General features: G+C 40.6%; 3 protein-coding genes across 5 annotated transcripts in view; 1 reads left to right on the forward strand and 2 right to left on the reverse strand.

Moving 5' to 3' along the window:
• Nucleotides 1-467: 467 nt before the first annotated feature.
• Nucleotides 468-8,043, reverse strand: LOC108052159 (C-1-tetrahydrofolate synthase, cytoplasmic). 3 transcript variants are annotated; one of them, XM_017134491.2, is made up of 6 exons: nucleotides 7,878-8,033; nucleotides 4,448-4,519; nucleotides 4,175-4,385; nucleotides 3,493-3,964; nucleotides 1,178-3,015; nucleotides 468-1,107 (listed from the first exon to the last, which is right to left on the reverse strand). In XM_017134491.2, the coding sequence occupies exons 1-6, from the start codon at nucleotides 7,946-7,948 to the stop codon at nucleotides 865-867; spliced, it is 2,907 nt and encodes a 968-aa protein (XP_016989980.2). In that variant the 5' UTR covers nucleotides 7,949-8,033; the 3' UTR covers nucleotides 468-864. The 3 variants fall into 3 exon arrangements, with proteins under 3 accessions (XP_016989980.2, XP_016989979.2, XP_044315105.1); XM_017134490.2 differs by lacking the exon at nucleotides 7,878-8,033 and having other exon boundaries at nucleotides 4,448-4,618; XM_044459170.1 differs by lacking the exons at nucleotides 468-1,107; nucleotides 1,178-3,015; nucleotides 3,493-3,964; nucleotides 4,175-4,385; nucleotides 4,448-4,519 and adding an exon at nucleotides 6,487-6,733 and having other exon boundaries at nucleotides 7,878-8,043.
• LOC108052161 (probable methyltransferase-like protein 15 homolog) lies at nucleotides 5,357-6,482 on the reverse strand. The gene has a single exon (XM_017134492.2). The coding sequence runs from the start codon at nucleotides 6,480-6,482 to the stop codon at nucleotides 5,400-5,402; it is 1,083 nt and encodes a 360-aa protein (XP_016989981.1). The 3' UTR covers nucleotides 5,357-5,399.
• A 1,313-nt stretch (nucleotides 8,044-9,356) lies between the features above and the next one.
• Nucleotides 9,357-20,695, forward strand: part of LOC108039612 (protein pellino) — a 31,347-nt gene continuing 20,008 nt past the window's right edge. Inside the window, exon 1 of the mRNA XM_044458824.1 lies at nucleotides 9,357-9,459. Within this exon, the coding sequence (XP_044314759.1) occupies nucleotides 9,449-9,459 (11 nt within the window). The 5' untranslated portion in view covers nucleotides 9,357-9,448. The remainder of the gene's footprint in view (nucleotides 9,460-20,695) is intronic.

Consider the following 20,695-nt stretch of genomic DNA (forward strand, 5'->3'; position numbering starts at 1 on the left):
TTCTACGCAAACTAGTCCCTCAGTTTTAAAGCTATCTGCTTGAAACTTTCCCAAAAGTTGTCTTTCTATTGCAGGTAGTATATCACTCGGAACGAACCGGATCGGGCGACTATATTATATAGCTGCCATATAACTGAACGATCGCAAATGCCATAACTTTGGTGTTTTTAAAGTTAGGAAGTTGGGATTTTCTATGAGTTTTATTTTTTGGGCCAATCAATCCGACCTACTAAATTTTATAAGGATCGGCCGACTATATCCTATAGCCGCCATATAACTGATTGATCGGAAATGCCATAACTTTGGTGTTCGTAATGTTAGGAAGTTGGGATATTCTATGGGTTTTATTTTTGGCTAATGAATCCGACCTATCAAATTTCATAAGGATCGGCCGACTATATCCTATAGCTGCCATATAACTGAACGACTGGAAATGCCATAACTTTTGTGTTTTTAAAGTTAGGAAGTTGGGATTTTTTATTGGTTTTATTTTTGGCCTGTTTAATTTACAGTATATTCTGCAAGGTTATATCAACTTCGGCTCCGCCCGAAGCTAGCTTTCCTTTCTTGTTAAACATTGTATACAAATTTTATATTATGACAAAAATGATTATATAATCGTGTTAACAAGCATTTTCAAGCTATCAACAACAACAATATGTATGTACTTCAATAAGAACTTTTATCATGTATCTTTAATAAAAAATATGTGTCTTAAAAAATTCGCGGTTCCGCAATCCGTCAAAAATGCATTTTTAACTTATTTCTATATCAATTTTTATACAAGTTAAAACAAATGATTTGTTAATATTTTGAAATTTGGATGAGTAAATGCCTTTGGAATTAGAGGGAATGTTGTGTAGATTAAAAAAGACCCTCGATTTGTCCGGTTTCGGTGTTCAGATCAATGTCGTATATGGCCGGACGTGTGGGAAGACCCGGCATTTTGGTGACCTCTCCGCACATGGCGACCACAAAACCGGCTCCTGCGGACACGTATACGTCTTCCACGTCCAGGGTAAAGTCCTTGGGGGCGCCCTTGATCTTGGCATCTCCCGTGAATGAGCCCGAGACCTTGGACATGCAGATAGGTAGGTTGCCAAAGCCCTGGTAATTTACAGAAATAATAATTATTTTTAATAAATAAAAACCATTTCGTAAGACAAATTATATTTACCGCCTCGGTTAGCCGCTTGACCTTCTCCTCGGCCGCCGGCGAGAGCACCACCTTTCCAGCGCCGTACATCGTCTTGGCGATCTTGTTCATCTTGTCCAGCAGCGGAAGCTCCAGATCGTACAGCAGACGGAACTGGTTGCCCTGCTCACAGGCCTTGATCACTGCATCGGCCAGTTCCACTGCTCCGGCTCCACCGTCCGCCCAATGTGTGGCGACCACGGCTGCGAAGGCTCCCGCCTCCAGAGCCGCCTTCTTGACCAGCTCATGCTCTGCTGGGGTGTCCGCTGAGTGGGCATTCAGACTCACCACCACGGGCATGCCAAAGGCCTTGCCGTTGGCGATGTGCTGCAAAAGATTGGGCAGACCCTTCTGAACCAGCTCCAGATTCTCCTCCGTGTATTGCTTATTCAAAGGGGCTCCGGGAGTGACTGGTGCTCCGCCTCCGTGCATCTTGATGGCCCTCACGGTGGCCACCAGCACCATGGCGTTGGGCTTGCGTCCGGATGTGCGACACTTAATGTTGCAGAACTTCTCCATGCCAATATCCGAACCGAATCCTGCCTCTGTACAGACAAATCCATCCTTGCCCACCAGTTTCAGACCGATTTCATCGGCGATAATGGAGTTGCAACCGTGGGCTATGTTGGCAAAGGGACCAGCATGCACCAGGACCGGAGTTCCCTCGAGGGACTGCATCAGGTTGGGCTCGAGGGCATCCTTGAGCAGAACGGCAAGGGCGCCAGTCACACCCAGGTCATCGGCGGTTACGGGTTTTCCCCGTTTGTCAAAAGCCACCACCATATCGGCCAGACGCCGCTTCATGTCCTCCAGGCAACGAGAGAGGGCCAGCACAGCCATGATCTCGCTGGCCACCGAGATGGAGAAGCGGGTCTCCCTAGAAATTCCCTTCTCGGTGGGCGATTGCCCAATGGTGATGCTGCGCAGGTACCGATCGTTGATGTCCACCACACGCTCCCACATGATGGTCTCGGGATCGATGTCCAGCCGGGCGAAGGCTCCGTACTCCTCTTCGGTCAGCGAGTCGGGATCGGTCTTGGTTATCCCCAACTTCTGGAGACGGCGCAGCTGGATGTTACTGAACTTGCGCTCCCCCTTGACCTTCGGCACCAACCTATCGTACAGAGGCTTATCCTTTTGGGTGTTCTCATGGAAGATGCGAGTGTCCAGTTGGGCGGCCAGCAAATTGTTGGCGGCAGAAACGGCATGGATGTCCCCGGTCAGATGGAGATTGAACTCTTCCATGGGGATAACCTGCGCGTAGCCTCCGCCAGCCGCTCCTCCTTTGATGCCAAAGGTTGGACCCTGGGAGGGCTGTCTCAGGGCAGCCATAGTGTTCCTCTGCTTGTGAGCTCCGAGAGCCTGGACCAAGCCCATCAGCGTGGTGGTCTTTCCCTCGCCCAAAGGCGTTGGAGTCATACCGGCCACCACCACATAGTGACCCGCTTCCTTGTCTGCCAGACGCTCCAGCACTGACAGCGAAATCTTGGCCTTCTTGTTGCCGTACAGTGAAACCTCTCGGGCGTCCAGGCCAATCTCCTTGGCCAGCACGGCAATGTCCTTTGGTTTTTGGGCACGGGCAATCACAATATCGCTGGGCACGGGGCGCAGCGGCTTCAGGGGCAGCGGTTGCAGGGTCCACTGGGTCCTAACCTGACGCTCCAGGGATCGGGCCGCCGATCGCACAGTGTTCTTCATCAGCATGGCCACCGTCATGGGTCCCACGCCGCCGGGTACGGGGGTCAGATGTCCGGCCACCTGGAGAGCCTCCTCGTAGTCCACGTCCCCCACCAACCGACTCCCACTGGCCTTACTGGCGTCTGTAAAGGATCAATAAGGCAATCAGGCAGGCTCAGATCTTGAAATGGTTTACACCGAACGGGCGCTGTTCCCTAACTAATTCTTAAGAGACAGATTTTTGAAAACAAAATCATTTCTTATCTCCGGGGGTTAGGAGTCCCAATAGGGGGTCGAATGTGTTGATAAGCGATGGAGAGCAAATCAGTGAGAAAGTGGAAATATTTCCAGGAATAGATAAGGTAATAATATAGGTTTTCAAAGTCAAAATATTAAAAAAATTTTTATACAAAACCAAATAAAAAGAATAACTCATAAAACACAAACAACAATAAGTAAACATGTGTTTTTAAAAAAGGTATATCCCAAAATATAATTATCTACTAATACATGAGTAATATGATTTCCATATGCCTCACTTCTCAACTTCAAAAGATGTCTCAATTGACAGACGAATACTGTTGTATGTTGTATCTTTATCTTTATAATCTTTCACTCACCTGACTTCACATTGATGCCGCAATCAATGACCACGGCTCCCGGCTTTATCCACGAACCCTTGACCATTTCGGCCACTCCGATCCCAACCACCAGAATGTCGGCGCTTCGTGTGATCTCCTCCAGGTTACGGGTCTTCGAGTGGCACACCGTGACCGTGGCATTGGCCCACTTGAGCAACTCGGCGGCGGGAGTGCCCACGATCTTGCTGCGACCCAGGACCACAGCCCTGGCACCAGCGATCTCTACTCCAGAGCGGCGAATGAGCTCCAGGCAGCCCCAGGGGGTGCATGGCAAAAATCCCCCAAGGTCTCCGATAGCCAGGCGACCCTCGTTCACAGTGTGCAGGCCATCGACATCCTTTTCCGGAGAAACTGCGTCCGTAATCCGATGCGAATCGATGGGACTATCGCAGTCCAGTGGCATTTGCACTATGATACCATGTACCCGCGGATCCTCGTTCAGATCGTTGATCTGCAAGCGTAAGAAGGTTACTTTTAATTATTAAGTGGCCAATAACATTAAAATTCTAATAATCTCAAAAGATTCAAATACTAATTTATTTACATATTTATAAAAAACAATTAAAATCACTTTTTCGATAAGCAATAATTCAATGCGAAAAATTATATTTTTTATAAAAAGTACATTATGTTGCATAACTCCCTTGAATCGCGTACTCACCTTATCGAGTAGTTCCACCTCGGTGATGGATCGGGGTAACTGGACGTGGGCGGCATCGATGCCGATCTCGGTGGCAGCCTTGATCTTCATGCGAATGTAGACATTGGAGTCCTCCCGTCCTCCAACCTGAACGATCCTCAAGCCGGGCACAAAGTTCGCCAGTTGCTTGCCCATACCCGCCACCTCGTTTCGCAGCTCTTCGCGAATGGATCTGTCATGGGAATAGGATAGGGTAAAGCAGGGATCTGCCATCCGTAAATTCTTCCCACTCACTTGGCCACCGCCGTGCCCGATATGATCTTCGCCTCGCTCATCTTGACCGCCGGCTCTGCTCTCCACTCTTCGCTGAAAAAACGTAAGCCCTTAAAAAATGTTAGCCCGGTAACCCGAAAATTCCGCCTCACTAGCCACGCCAACTCGGCTCGCGCAATGCAACTGAACGGAGCGTTTCATGGGTGCTCCTATCTATAGCCTACATAGGTGCTCTGCTCCGTTCCGCTCCGCCCCTCCCAATTTTTTAATCCCGCTCCCTTATCAGCCGCCTCTAGATTAACGGTTTCGGATTTCTCGCAGGTCACATCTTGCGATTAGCAGCCGTGAACAACACCGGCTGACGTATGCCAGCGACTCTAAGAGCCACAACATGACCCATCTCTGGGAGAAAAACAACCGCAGAGTGTGAATGGTAAACATATACCATGGCTACGATCGTGGAAAATTGCTGGTAAAAGTGATTTCCATATCAAATTTGTATGTTACTGATATGAAGCACTTGAAGTAATACTCAAAAGTTCAACGAGATTATACAATATATGGACTATGGAAGCTATTTGCCAAATGGTTGGCCATAAATCTACATTAACCACTTATGATAGAATGGTTTCTTAGTTGTATTTGTCGAATGTTAAAATAATAGTAATAATCTGGGAGTGTTTTCCTTTTAAAAAAAAAAAAACTAAGCCCACTGTTTCAAAATAGTTATCTACCTGGCAATTAACAGCAATTTCCTAATCTAACTAACCAAAAAGCAGTCCAGAGCCAAAACCATTCTGCACGAGAACCACAAATAACTCCGGTAAATAGATAAACCAGTCCTTATCAGCAGGTGACAATTGGTTGGGCACAAACAATCCAAATATATAGAGCAGAAAGTGAGATAGAAAGAAAAATAGATTTCGAGAGTGAGAGTTTTTGGACTAGACCGAGGGAATTTATTGACATGCGTTTAGTTCGTTTTGACGGCTGCTCTCAGCTTGGCGGATCGACTGCGGGAGTTTCTGGCCACTTCCTCGGCATCCGGCACGATGACATGGCGATGAAGCTGCTTCCAATTCTTCTTAGTCAGTGATTCTAACATTTCAGGTTCGTCTATGGCATAGTGACTGGAATACTTGAGGGGCAAGGCATTGGCGGCTCCGGCCAAGACGTTTCCGTTGATGTGACGCTTCACTATGGTGTCCTCCAGCGAGTGAAAGGTGATGGTCACCAAGCGGCCATCCACACGGAGGATTTCATTGGCCAAAACCATGCCGTAGTTGATCTCGTTCAGCTCATTATTCACAAAGATGCGGATGGCTTGAAAGGTCTTCGTGGCCGAGTGGGCGGGTCTTCGTAGCTTATCCTTCCTGGTTCCGCCATCCATAATATTTTCTACAATGTCCGCCAGCTGCCTGGTGGTCTCAATTTTTAAGAGAGCCTTTCGTGCGTCTATCAGACCTCTGGCTATCTTCTTCGCTGCTTTCTCTTCGCCATAGAACCGTAGGATTTTGACCAGATCACCCTCTTCGATATGTGTGAGCACTTCGGCAGCTGTAACACCTCCGCTTTGACCACCATCCATGCGCATGTCCAGCGGTCCGTCCTTGGAGATAGAGAAGCCCCTGACCGCCTCGTCAAACTGCATTGAACTGCAGCCAAAATCGAAGAGTATTCCATCCACTGAATGCTTGGCTAAGCCATGTTCCTTGAAAAGTTTCGGTATGTCAGAGAACTTGCCCAGGAGGGGAATCAGCCGGCCTTGGAACTCTTCCGATTCGCTCATCTTGCGGGCCAGTTGGTGTGCCACGGGGTCTCGATCTAATGCGTAGACCTTCGCTTCGGGACACTTCTCCAAAAGACGTCGCGTGTGACCACCAGCTCCGAATGTCATGTCGAAATAGGTGCCTCCAGGAATAGGTTGCAGGTAATCAATAGCAGTATTGCACAGCACGGGAATATGGGGAGAAGTTGCAGTCGTCTTCGCTTCACTGGAGCTACGCCTCAAGCTATTCAGTCTCAGTCTAGTGGGGGTTAGGAGTCGCTTCATCATGGTTCTACTTCTTTTTGGACCCCGCTCCCTCGTTGAGATATTGCATAAACTCGGAGCTCAACACTTGGCTACACTGGGCAGCCGTTAATCCAGTGGCCGTGGATTCGTAGGTGCGCGGGTACTTCTTGGCGTAGACGTTACTGGACAGCCTCTCCAGAGCATCAATCTGACGTCCCAGCTCCTTGTCCGTGGCTCCGTTCTCAAGGCTGGTGAGTTTGGTCACCTGCTTGCGGATCTGCTCGCCGAGATCCCTTGTTTTTGGTTTAGAGGAGAGAAAGTTTAGTGGCAGTGGCAGAAAATGAGTGTGTTTTCTGTGGTGGATGTTCGTTCCATGCGGCGCAGCTGGGCAGTAGGTTCATTTACTTTTCCCCGGAGGTGTGTGTTTGGGTTGGAAAACCACTTAGGTGGAGGTGTAATAGAAAACTATATACAAAAAAAAAACTAACTGGCGAACAAAACAGAAAACAGTAAAACCGTCTTTAAATGTGGCAGATGTCAGAGCTTTTAATGAAATGGTTTTGGTTAAAAAAAGTCGTTTTTATAAAAATACATTGGGCTGCAAAATTTAAAGCTAAATCTATTTATTAAAAAGCGATGCACTAACTAATCATAGACTCAAATAAACTCTCAACATATAATTTTGAAAAATTATACATTCTAATCTGAAAAAACCCAAGAACCACAATCAGAATAAGAGCAAATCATATTAGGAAAATTAAAGAAAACACAATTATAAGTATTAGAAGATGATATAATATAAAAAGCTTGATATATGCGCACTTTAGCGCACATGTGCCAATAATTATCCCCAGATAATTATCAGCACGTTTTATTTTCTGTCAATAACATATCTTACAAATTATAAAATTTCCCTTCATGACTTTTATTATTATAAAATAAAAAAATTTTAATCCAGACTTACATAAATAAGCCCAAAAGAAATTTCTCCGGCTCCAACTGATAGGTGAACTTAGAAGCCATGTTTTAGCCCGGTATCAATTAAATTAGCAAGGTGTCTGAACGTTCTGAAAACTGGTAAGACAATGAGAGCCTTGTAAGCCAAGAAAATCTAGAGCTTGAACAAGTTCCCAAGATCCACAAATTACTGGTCAAAATCCGCCAAATAAAACCCACAGTCCACATTTCATTGGGTCAGCTGGTGGAACCTGAATTTCTTGGCGCGCCGGCTGATGAAAACTTAGCAAATTAAATTTACTTCTACAATTGCATGTTGCGAAACTTATCTGATAAATAACAAAGATAAAACACATTGCATGGCATTGTGTCCTTATTTTAACACAAATAATGGGAAATCTTGGCAATATTTGTTAGATAATCCAATGTGCTTGCGCCGCTAGAACGAACATTTATGGATATTTTGCTCCTGATGCTCACCTGCCGACTTTTGTTTTGTCCGCTGGCCACTTTTCCAGTACTTTTAGGAATCGTTGATACTGCGCCGACATAATTGTTTAAACTTTAAAATAAAAATTAAACAAGCTGCAGCGCAACAAAAACACACGTTCTTAGAGCTGGGATGTTTGTTCGATACCATCGACTATTTTAATTAGGGTATTCCTGTTGAACTGACAAATCGTTTAACTGTGCAAGGTTTTTAAGCAAATTCAAAAACCTTTTTTAGCTTGTTTATAACTAATAGTTTTTAAAAGTAATAAACGAACACGCATGCCCAAACATTTGGCACAAATTTAAAGTTTCTAACACATAAAAATCTTCATACATCGAACAGATTGAAAACATCTCAGTACAATTTCCTAGTTTATTAGTTGTGAATACAAAATTTCCAGTACGCAACTATATTAAAATAATATACAAATTTATTTAATCATTCACATTAACAGTTCTGTTAATCGGTTAAATGGGTTATGTCAGTGCTACACATCAGTGGAGTTGCAAACCATTGATTTCGATACCAGCACCCCGTATTTTTTAGTACCATTTTCCTGGCGTAGGCGTTCGCCTCCGTTATCCACTATTACGATCCGCGGTCACACTGCAACTTGCAAACGAACAAAAACCACCGCCCGCATCACCACGCATCGTTATTTGTTGTTGCCTTCGCCGTTTTATCGCTGACAATTAACAACAAAACAAAAGGAAAGGCATTCGATCTGAAAACTCGCGTTTCGAAAACTGCCAGGCGATCGAAATCAAAGCGATTTTCAATTGAAGACGCGCGCGAGATGCGGAAAAGCCAAACGCCGCGAGCTTTGTTTATGTGTATCGGAAAATAACACAGGAAAATCCCTCAGATTCTGTGTGCGGATGAGCCAGTGCAAGAGCAATATAAATAATATCGAAAGCAGATTGCTGAATAAATCGCATTCGAGAGGTAAAAATCCAAATCGGAGTGTGCATTTCGAGAGTGTGTGTGAGTGATTTTGAAGTGACTAAGCGCCGTAAAGAAAGTGGAAAAGCGGAAAGGCGGGGGAGGGGAGAAAAGTGGGAAAGGGAAAAATCTAAAGTGCATTCATATTGCGTGCTAATCTCCGCCGTTTTCCGCTGCAGAAACGTGAATATAATTACGGCGAAAGCGGATAAATAAAGTTTTTCGGGCAGCCATTTAAAAAAAAAATTTAAATAAAACCTTGCTTTGGCTTCGCAGTAGAAAACAAATTTAAAAAAAAAACCAGAACCGCCTGCAATGTGAAAATATATATAAAACTATCTATCTACACAGTCTCCCAAATTTATTTATATCTTTTTTTGTCCTCCAATTGGACTCCTGCTGCGTTTTTAAATACTTCTAAACACTAGGAAGTAAAAGTCGCGTTGAAAAGCAATTAAAATTAATCCATAAATTCATATCGATTATTTAAAGGTTTAACAAAAAGATCGGCAAAATTAATTTCCGTCGCATTAAAATCTTTACATCAAAACTGGATTATAACAGATCCGTTGATATTGGCACTCAGCAGGAAAACAACTCGGGGGTAACCAACAAAATGGTAAAACGGTAAGTTATCATCCAGTTATTGTATATGCATTTCAGATAAGATCGACAGTTATCAGCCAGACCTATCCCCCAATATCGGGCGATGTCGTTAACCCGTTTCAACAGTCCAATTAGCGTCTATGTCCGTCACAGACTGTGTTTATTGTTCTACAGTACATGCTTGATACAGGAAATCTATAAAAAAAATCAGGGGTGATCACAGTGAATAAATTGGGCCTACCGTAATTATTTTAATAACAAGTTTTTAGCAAATTGTTGGGGAATATATCTAGAAAATATTAATTTCGAATATAAGTTTTTTTGTAAATCTATAATAATTATATGGTATATCCACTATATAGATTTATTCACTCATGCTAAATTTCCCTGTATTTCGTACATAGATTTGGGGATTTGCGTTGCATTTGCCGCGCCTGTCGGGTCTATTGAACCCCAAACGGCTGATAAACATTCTCACCGCTTCCATATCGCTCAAATTATAACGCAATTTATAATTGTTTTCCTTGTGTGTTTTCTTTTTTTGGTTTTTGTTAAACGCTACTACGTCGCAATGCTAGATTGCCGTTTTTATTTGTATGCGCATTTTGTCACTGCTTTGCTTGTCCGACCCCCGCCTCCGGTTTTTCCCAACGAACGGCGGCTCCAAGAACAACCAACCCCCAGCTAGGAAAAACACCCCTTCTGGGTCGCACCACCGAAAACTTCATGTTTCGGTTTCAGAACTCCTGAACGCAACGCCGAATAAATTTCGTGTGCGTTTTTCCCCAAACAAAAACAAATTGTATAAAAATTTAAAAGCAACCATAAATGTTATATTTTAGAACGGGAGCTTTTAGTACGGTATGATATTCACCATTTATCTAAGTTTCATGTGCAAGAAATATAATTTTTTGTTTAGAATTGTTTTATTTTAGGGTTTAATTCATACGCAAAAATTGTACATTTTGACAATATACTCAATAATGAATTATTAAATATTTAATGTACTGATAAAAACCACTTGTACGTTAAAAAATACAAAAATTCACTATGATAAAGATATATTTTGGTTACTTTTAAAGTTTTTATCGTAAATGAGGTTTTGTAGTTTGGGAATTAAAAACAAAACAAAAACATGCTATATTTATCAAATTAGTGAAGTAACTACATATGTTTATCAAAGTTTTGTGCTTATTTTGTTCTTATGAAGATTGCAGTGCGTTGCCAACCGAACGTCGCTTTTATAATACCCTTTCTAATACGGGTATATAAAAATCTCTAGCCCACGTAATTTAATTTTTTATAATCTTTTTCCAGTTAACAGATAACTCAAGTTTAGAGAAATAAAAACTTTGGGGAAAAGTTAAAAAATAGTGTTACCAACGCTGCAACGGAATGGGGATACCTCTTTGAGAATGAAGAAATACAGTACCATAACATCATTGAGATGACAGCAAAATAGAAAAGCGGCATTCGGTTTAACGCATGCGCCCTGACGTCACGACTGCACCAGCAGCAACAAAAAACGACGATGAAAACAACAACATAATGTCCAAGTGAAGTTTGCCTTTGCAATTTGATTTTCTACACGATTTTTAGACTTTCCATCTGCGGGCCTCCAAAATAGCAACAACAAAAAGGCTGCTGCGCCTACATAAACAACTGCATACGTTGCATTCTCTACCCCGCTGTTTCACTCCCACTTATTTAGACTCTCTTTTTCTCTCTGTGCATCTCGCTCTTGCTTATTTAATTTTAGACTTTGCTTCTAACAATTTTAATACCCTTCCAGAGGATAATGCAGTTTAAACCAGACTTTTGTACCGCAGAAACATTTATATCAGACTTCAGCATCGTTTTATATTATTTAAAAATATTATAAATAATTTGTATCTGTGTATTAGTTGTCAGCTTACATTTGTATAGCTTAAATTTTATAGGATTTGGTGAGGTCCATTTAAATTTATTTTCAATATGGGACTTAAAACGTATGCATTTAAATTTCATATTAATCTAAGGGTATTTAAATTTAGACTTTCCATGGAAAACTTCCCTTCTCGTTTTCCATTACTTTGTCGCGTTGTTTTTTCGTGTTCTTTTTGCCTTCTCCCTCATTGGATGTTTTTGTTGCTGCTTTCCAAGCAGGTTCTTCTTGTTGCATTTTTTACAGTTGTTGGTTTGTTGTTGTTTTTCGGGTTTACTGGATTTTTGGCTCGTTGTACTCGTTGTCGCGCCCCCTCAGCATCATTTCCCTTGTTGTTTTTCTAGAATTTTCCTACTCTACCTACTTGCCCCTTTTATCGATATTTATCAGCGGCAGTACCTTATCGATGCCATCTCGCTCGCACTCGTACACTTCCTGCCGTTTACCTGAGTCCGCGACCTGTTCCCCATGTTGTTGTTGTTCTGCGGTTGTTTGGGTTCCATAGTTGTTGATCTGCTGTTCGTTGTTGTAGCTGTTGCTGTATTTGTGGTTCTGGCGATCGTCTCGCAGGGATTTATGTACAAATCCACAGCCTTCATGCATGTGGCCGTGTCTGTTCTGTTTTTTCTGTTCGGTGTTTATTAAATTCCACGATGCGTGTACAGGCGCGGCCAGGAATGTAGTGTTCAAGGTTGAGAGCATTGAATTCTCGTATTTTAGTCAGATAAAATCAATTTCCTTTCTGCTAGGCGAAGATATTTAATTTATTACAGTGTTTATTTTACAATCTTTTTTATTTGCCCTCCATAGGGACCACATTCTTAAATACAAAATTTATTTCGACGTGTTTTGTTTTTTGTTTGGGATACATTTTTTATTATGACTCTAGTAAGTTTAGTGTCATTCTCGTAAAAATAAAAAAAAAAACAAAGGATAAAACGACGAGTTTTATCTTTATTTATTTAGTGAGCTAAATTTGCAAATTACTTTTTTATATCATTTAATCTAAATGCGAAGAATTGATTGTTAAACAAAAACTTTAATTTGCGTCGTTAATATGTGTTTAATCAGTGCTCTTTGTCAGTTTAATTTGGGGGTTATTATCTTGGTCGTAGTTGTACGCTTGCATTTTTATTTTTCAGTGGCTGCACAGCGGCCGTTTGCCTTCTGCTTGGAAATTTATTTGTCTGCACGCCGATCCCCATTATGTTATGTGAATAAGTCGCTTCCTTGTATTTCTCTGTCTGCCCATCTCTTTCTGCCGTTCTTCGATCTGTTTATTCTTTTTTGGCGATTAAAATTAAAATTTAATTCCGCCGCTCTGCTGGCTGTTATACTTGTTGTTGTATTCTCTTGTCTGGCGACTGCCATTGCTCCGTTCCTTCATTGAGCTTGGCTTTGTTTTACGGACTTCCTTGTTGTTGCCCACTCCCTGGCCTTCCACTTTTTCCCACCCCCTGAACTGCAATTTATCCACCGCCTGTAGCTGCGCTTAGCAACATTTTGCTTATGTTGCTCATTTGTTAAGTGCAAATTTATTTATGAAAATCCCACTACATACACACACAATTTCTGGCTGATTCATATGCATATGTATACCCTGGTATAAGCATAATTAACTGATATTATTCATGCCCATGACTCTAGTGAATAAGGCTGAAATTAATTTTTTGGCCAAGGGTTGAGAGGTTCCTACTTTGAGGTACACATTTTAAAAGGCGATATAGAGTAGTTTGGTTTAAAAAAATATAAAATTCATAGATATTTTTAGAAGGCTGAATAAGTCGGCCCACTTTGGATTTACAAAAAAAATTAATTTTATTAAGAATTCTATTCTTTTTATCAACTTTTATTAAAGTTGAATCTGTTTTTAGAGGTTTGTCTATCTAAGATTGTTTTACAAGCGTACAAATTAAATGTATTATCAGTGGGACAGCTCAGCTTATAAGTTGAATAATTTACAATCTCTTTATCATACAATAAGTGAGTTGCCCATTTCAGGTGTAGGTATTTCAATTAAATGAATGAATGTATAGACATATAGAGTGACACATTTTAATATCTGGGGAATTCCATGTTAAAAGAAACTTAGATTGTCAGTGCTATTTGAATAGGAAATTGGTAGCATCCGCCTCAGAATTTCATGCTCACCTTGACAGTTTTTTAGCTGAAAGTTTAATTAACTGAGATTAACATTTCAGACTGTCTAATGGTTTCCCCCTTTCCCCTGCCTTTCTCTTTCGTAGCTCTACACTGAAAAAAGTGTCGGGTGTCGCCTTAAAAACTGCCAGATTGAGTAACATTTTAAGTTGCCTTTATGCGCGGTTTTAAACCTGTGTCAGCCTTTTCCATTTTTCTACAGCTGCATTTTGCCTTTGCCCTTGCTTATCATTTCACTTTTGTTTCAACCCAAAGTGCACTGATAAGGTACAGGAAAATCTCTGATTAGCGAGCTGCAGAAGCCGCCACAAAAAATTAATCAGACAAGCAAATACACGTGACCTGGATCTGGCTCTGGAAATCTGAAGAGAACCTTAATTAGGAGCGTATTTGTTCGTGTGTTTGGCTCTGATAAGCTCTGGCGGAAAATGTCAAGCGTAAAATGCAAACAGTACATGCGGCCACATGAGCTGGTTGGATAAATAAACTAAATAAAAATAAAAATAACTTTTCGTACTAATCACGAGTGCTGCCGTTGGCCGCCTCCCATTGAATTCCGTCTGACTCGGAACACAAAGAGGCGAAATCATCAGTATCAACAACCTCATCGAGGTCCCATTTACGATCCCATCCCCACTCATCGATACCCCTGCTTTCCCACGACTGTGCCCATTTGCCGACCAAACACTGCTCCAGCTGTAATATTTAGTGTCGAGCGATCTGGGACGCAGTACAGTGGCCAGTCAATAATTATGATTTTGCTAGATTTTTAGGACATATATTTTGCATTTTTAAAAGGGCTTCGAAGCTTGTAAAATTTAAATTCAAAGGAATATTCAATAAATAACTTTAAAAAAGAATAGGTTTACTTTTAAAAACTAATATTAAATCTCTAAAATAATGAGGATGAAAATCACTTTTTTCTTCCTAAAAAACTAACAAATTTTGGACAAAATACTATTTAATCTTTTATTTTATTAAAATAAAGAAATAATCTTAAAATAAATATATATAATAAAAATTAGATATTCTAATCTTTTATAAATTTGTATTTTGAAAGCTTATGTAGTTATATTTCGTTTCAAATTTAGGGAATCAGAAACAAATTCGTAGGCATTCCAAAACTTAAAGCTTCCATTTAAAAAGGGAAACACTGAGATAGGAAGGGAAAAAGAGAAGATCAAATTTGATAGCTGGAGGCTCTGGGTTCAAAGTTCATGGCGCTTATCAATGCGCACATCTCTCGGACAGCGCCTGAGATTGGAGCCAAATTGCCGTGGCGTGCATTGCCATTTGAACTCGAAGTGTCAAAAGCACGAACCGTTTGAGATTACCCGAAATGGGAGGCAAGTTTGATGCTCTGGGGCGGCTGACCCACATAAGGAAGCAGCCGCCCCCGACTGCCCCTCTTTTCCTGCTGGCCAAGTGAAAGTTTTCTCTTGTTGCTGCTCCGCTCGCTTGGCTTAAGTAATTTACAACAATTTACGACAAATTTGCATTGGGCCTGATGCAATTTTCGGGCTGTGGTGTGAAAAATATGAAAGTGAAAATGAAAATTGCTTAATGAATGCGTTTAACTTTGATTTTGAAAACTTTGTGTTATTTTTTGTACCAAACTCGATGACGGACTTGTGGGGAGTGTGACATGTATATGGCACCACTGTCCGCAGGTCCAGACAGGATATGCGCCTCGCCGGTCTGCAGCTGTAATGAAAACTTGCCAACATCCTGCGGGGAAAAATAAAACAATGTTTAATAAAAAATAACACCACAAAAAGTGCCAACATTGTCGCATGAAGCGGCGGAGAGGAAGTCAAGGGTGAACGACCACAGGGACACCCAGTAGATGGGAGACGGTGAACAGGCAGACATGCAGACAGACAATTCGATTAAACTTTTATGCAAGGTGGAATATTCATATAAAGTACACTTCGTTTAGCCGCCCTTAAAAACTCTTAAAAGTTTCGGAAAGTTGTCTTTTTCTCTGAACTTCTCAACAGTATTAAGAATTTATCCCTACTTAAATAATAAAACATTGACGAATTTGTAGCGAGTTTTACTATCTGTTGCTTTGCGATTTTAAAATGCTATAATATTTAATGGCTTTTGAAAAGTTTCTGCTTGTTATATCTTATCTTAAAAAAGCTAAATACATAAATACATATGAATTCAAATTTTAAAAATAAAAAAGCTTTTAATGGCCATTATAAAAGTTCCAAGCAAAATTTGAATACAACAAAATTAAGAAAGCTAGCTACTTTCAAATACTGCAGAATCGTTCAGTATTTTAATACTCCTATGTTCCATAAATTAATAAGTAACTTGCCCAAAAAATATTTTCGATGCAGTTGTCATCAATACGCCCAGTTTAGGGCCGAGATCCCTGGTTCTCAGAACACAGACTCTGCTGAAGGCGAGACAAGCTGGCTAAAAGCTGAATGCGGGCTTAGACCTTTGCAGTTGCAGTGGCTTTTTCTGTTGCTGTTTCTGTTGCCTTAGCCATATGCCAGACGTGAACAAGCTTTTGTGTATGATTTGACCTTAATTCCCTGGCACATTGCACTTTAAACGCAGGCTGACTGAAGGAAACTGCTCCTTTAAGCGCATTTTGAACTTTGTTTGCGGGACTCTCTTTTCTTCTTGCCAGCTTGTTTTTTGGTTTTGTCGGGCATTTCCGGTTTGTGTGTGAAGACGATGAATAAGGCGAAGATGAGAAGACGGGCTAAGCTTGCCCCGGTGAAAGACGTTGGTGGGCCCGGTCCTCAAGTGGACAGGGGATGCGGAGGCGACTGGGGGCCGTATCCTTTGTCTGCGAGTTGGCTTAGTTCGAGTTTCCCCGGCACAATGTGCCCGCAGGAAAGTGAGTGTGTGCCAGTCTGTTTGCCACAAAGGATAGAGGATATTGCTCTCCTCCCTGAGTGTGTGTGCGTTTGTGTGTTAGGTCATTGGCTGCTGTCCTGGCAATATCATCCTTTTCCCCTCTGCTAAAAACTTTTGCCCAATATACATTTTTGCTAAAAATTTATTTTCTTTCTTTGCTCTTTTTTTGCAGGTAAGTTTCGGTTGAAAACTTTCGGAGTTTAAGGCAATTGGAAACTGTTACTGCTGATGCGGCCCCCGCACATCGCCACTTGACTTTGGCCAAGACCTGGAGGTGGATTGAATTGGTTTGGGTTTTGGTATGGTTTTTGCCTATTTTTTTGCCGGTTTATTTATTTTTCGGTGCGGTTTTGTGAACTCATTTGAAATAATTACATGGCTCTAACTCAATGTCTCAAGTTTGCCTGGGACGCGTTTATTTTTTTGAACAATTGATTTCCCACACACGGAGACACAGAAATTGCAGAAATCACAAAGACCAGAAATGGGAAATTCCTTAGTTATTGTTGGATCCGCATAAATATGTATCTTAGTTAACAGTTGAAAATCGCGTGAGCTGTCTCCGCGAAGTCAGTTGAGGTTTTTGCTGACTGCAGGGGAGGAGTCAAGGGGCTCGTTAGCCTTGTTAGCTCTAGCTTAGGCGTTGTCTTGCACAGTTATAGGCCTTGTAGGTTGGTAAATCCGTTCTGAGAATTCGTTTCAGATGTGCCAACTTTAATTGGCCAGATATTAAGTTGTGGCACAGAATTTAGGAGCATTAGAACCAGAAAAGCTTCCCACTGGGATTAAATGGGTCTTATTAATCATAAGTAATTAATGTATACCTGGAAATTATTTATGTGAGAAGAGCTGGCCTTAAGAAAAATAACTAAGGGGTATAGAAAAAATTAAATTGAAGAAATCTTATTTAAAATCAGTGCTCTAAAGCATTTCTTACTTACCAGCTTAATTAAAACAATGAACTTTGAGTTAATAAGTGAATAATAAACTTATTTTCCAATGAGTCCCTTCAATATTTTTTTTATTAAATTCCAACCTATAGAAATTCAATTAGAATTTAGTTTAAAGCCATTTCAATACACACACAAGTAAATCCATTTTTGGCATCCAAAGTATTATTAACTATTGTTATATAATTGTTGGTTCTATAAAAAGGAACAGACAAATATGGTTTAAATGAGTTTTAAACTGCTGTTATACTGTTAAAAAGTTTGTGATTAAGTTTTATCATGTTACATGCAAAAAGGTACATTTTAACATGCATGATAACTTATGATAACTCTTCAACACTTCCAGCGAAAACTTTTAATGAAGGCTAATGACCCACAAGGGGAAAGTAGGAGCATGCATTATCTATATGCATTTCGGCTAAGTCCAAAGCCGCATTTGTTCCCGTTTTCGTGGCTAAAGGCAACTCAGCCACCGATTAACTTGGCGGTTGCACATGGCCATTCTCCCATTTCCTGGGGCTTCCCTTCTCCCGGCTGAGCCCATTTTGCGACCCAATTAAACTGTTTACTTGCATAATTTCCACGTTAGTTAGTGCGTAATTGCATTAGTTGGAGTGTTAATAGACCATGCATAACTTTTCGCGCAATTTTCAAATGGCAAACTGACTAAAATTGATGAACAAACTGTCATGATTATGGCTATGATGATGATGATGATTAAGGCGCGCCTTCATTTCGGTTTTCTATAGTTGGGTTGGGTCTGGATCTAGGTCTGGCTCTCTGATTTGTAACTGCAATTGCAGCACACACACTCGCATTCTTGGCACACAATTGCTGAGGCATTTATTGGGTGTTATTGTTGCGGTTTCGTAGTTGACCCACATTTTTGCCAATATGTTGCGCAGTTTATGCTGCTAACAAGTCAGCGTCTGGGATAGGTTTAGAGATACTCGGATACCCACCCGATCGAGAGGAAGTGACACCAAAGGCGACATTACAATTATTATTTATGCATGTGGGCCATACCGATTTGTGGGAAAACTGGAGCAAAATAAATCAATCAGATGCAAAGAGAGAGAAGCTAATTTCCGCGCACAAAAATATGCCTCGTCTGCACTTAAAAGTAAAACATTTTGCATAAATAATTTGTTTTGAGCATAAAAATGTTGTTATATGCCCCTAAATTATTTGATCTATTTTGCCCCAAAGAAAACATTTAAATATTTATTACCAGCTGTTAAAACTATGCAGAAACTAAAGAGCACTTGTAGAATGTATGACTATTTTAGATAAATATGGTTAAATTTAAACGTGTCCTGAATTGAAGTCAATTACCGAAACGGACCTTTTGTGCCTTTTTTGTTTGCAAATGTCTTGAAAATTTTGAACTTGTCGGTAGAAAGTCTGTAGAAAATGCAATGGTAATTGCTGTTATCTTTATGCCTTCATCCAACCGCAAAAATGAGAGACAGGCCAAGAATAACAATACCATTTCTGCTGATAAGCACACTTTGGGTTTTCCATGGGGGTAAAGTCGGATGAGCCAAGATGCGGTCGTGACTTTGCGCGCGTTGGCGTAAAAAAAGATTGAGAATCTCTTCACGAATTCGAATTTCAAATCTTAATGTGGTTATGAATTAAAGTATCACAAAATATGAAGATTACAAAACATCTTACCATTTTACTTTTTCTTATCAGCCTGAGCTTGATCCTCTTAATCATGGGTCAATGTTTAACGTGCAGAAACTTAATTTTGTCTTCTTCAAGCTACTTTTGGTTCCTAGATGGATTATTTGGCTTATGAGGGATTTCTCAAGAGGAGGCTGATAAGATAACCAAAGATTTGTAAACCTTTTGTGCTCATTTTATCTCGGCAAAACGATTTACTTGGGTTCACAGATCGGAGATTAATTTATCGTCAAGATTCTCATTACGTCTATCTTGTTTCTTTATCTTCTAATTTCGCTTACCTGACCCACATTCGATCTCTGCGATAACACCTATTTGATGACCTTACTTAACTGACACTCTGATTCATTTTCGTATAATGCTTTGTTTCAATTGTTAGTCATTTGCACTTAATATACACCTCTGGCCGCACACCCCATTTTACGTCCCCAAACAGGGATGAGCCACGCCTCTTTGGCATCTGCTTTTCGTTAATGGGAAACTGAAAAAAGTAAAACATCCATGAAATTGCTGCAATTAACTAACAAATTGTTGAGGCAGATCAGTGATTAAAACATGAAAATGCTTTTATTTAACGAAAAAATAAACAACAAGAGACCAAAACAAAAATGGTTTTTGAGGCAGAAGCCAATTAAGTTTAATATAATTTTCCTGGTTTTTGTGCAAATATGTGTTTTCTGGTAAAAGTAGTTTAAAAAGTAGTTTACAATAATAAAGCAACCAATGATGTACAATAAGGCTTTTATATGCAGTAAGAAAACAGGGGGATAAAGCCTTAGGTTGGGTATGAACATTTATGGAATGATATATATCATGAAACAATTCAATTATTCTCTCGATAGTGCACTTGTAATGCTAGATTGGATCAGATATTGAATTAGACAGAGAGATCAATTAAGACTGTCGTCTGAGGTCAGTTATCGAGTAAGATAAATTGCTACTTTTAGTATGTATGTACAGTACATCATTACTAGAGTTTTTTGCTGAAGACATGCAATATAAAAACACTTGAAAATAATGCTATACATGTAATTACAAATCATCTCTTATTTTTTTACAAAAGCCAAGTGGTTGCCCCTGAAGTGCTCAACGCTCTAGTGCATGCAATTCTATTGAGTCTATAAATATTTTCTTATAGATAATGCATATAACAATCAGTGTTTTCTATATTAAAGCAAACTTCATAAACAAATGCAGAACAAGCGATAAGAACTTCAAGGGTATGCAAGCATAGTACCCATAAAGAAAATCATCTCCTGTTTTTCTTTATCTCTGAAAACTGAAGTTCAAACAGATTAAATCATCGATTAAAGTCTTGCAAAAAGCGAAAGAAAACTGAAAACCTGATGGCTTTGCTGCATGCGTCACAGATGGAAGTAAAACTGGTTCGACTTGGGCCCCCCTCGATGAGGCAATGTGGCAATGTCGCTGACCAGCTTTTCATTGCACCTTTGCTTTACCCCTCGGCTTTTCTCCGCGTGAAAGTGAGACGCTTGGCCTTTGTCTTTGGTCGTCTGTCGGCGTCTGAGTTTGCACTGATTATGGCAATTGCAATTGCAATTGTCGCTGCAAACAATGCGACGTAAAAAGCAAAAAAACCAAAGAAAATAAAAGCTCGACGCAATAGCCAAAGCCAACAAATAAAAGTAATGAA

This window comes from Drosophila rhopaloa, unplaced genomic scaffold (genome assembly GCF_018152115.1).
Source record: "Drosophila rhopaloa isolate 14029-0021.01 unplaced genomic scaffold, ASM1815211v1 contig_178, whole genome shotgun sequence".
In the NCBI taxonomy this organism is placed as follows: domain Eukaryota; kingdom Metazoa; phylum Arthropoda; class Insecta; order Diptera; family Drosophilidae; genus Drosophila; species Drosophila rhopaloa.

Coding starts and splice junctions, on each gene's coding strand:
- LOC108052161 (XM_017134492.2), bottom strand. CDS start 6,482: ATGATGAAGCGACTCCTAACCCCCACTAGACTGAGACTGAATAGCTTG.
- LOC108052159 (XM_017134491.2), bottom strand. CDS start 7,948: ATGTCGGCGCAGTATCAACGATTCCTAAAAGTACTGGAAAAGTGGCCA. Junction 4,386..4,447: donor TCGGGCACGGCGGTGGCCAA/GTGAGTGGGAAG, acceptor TTCCCATGACAG/ATCCATTCGCGAAGAGCTGC. Junction 3,016..3,492: donor CGGCATCAATGTGAAGTCAG/GTGAGTGAAAGA, acceptor GATCCTTTACAG/ACGCCAGTAAGGCCAGTGGG.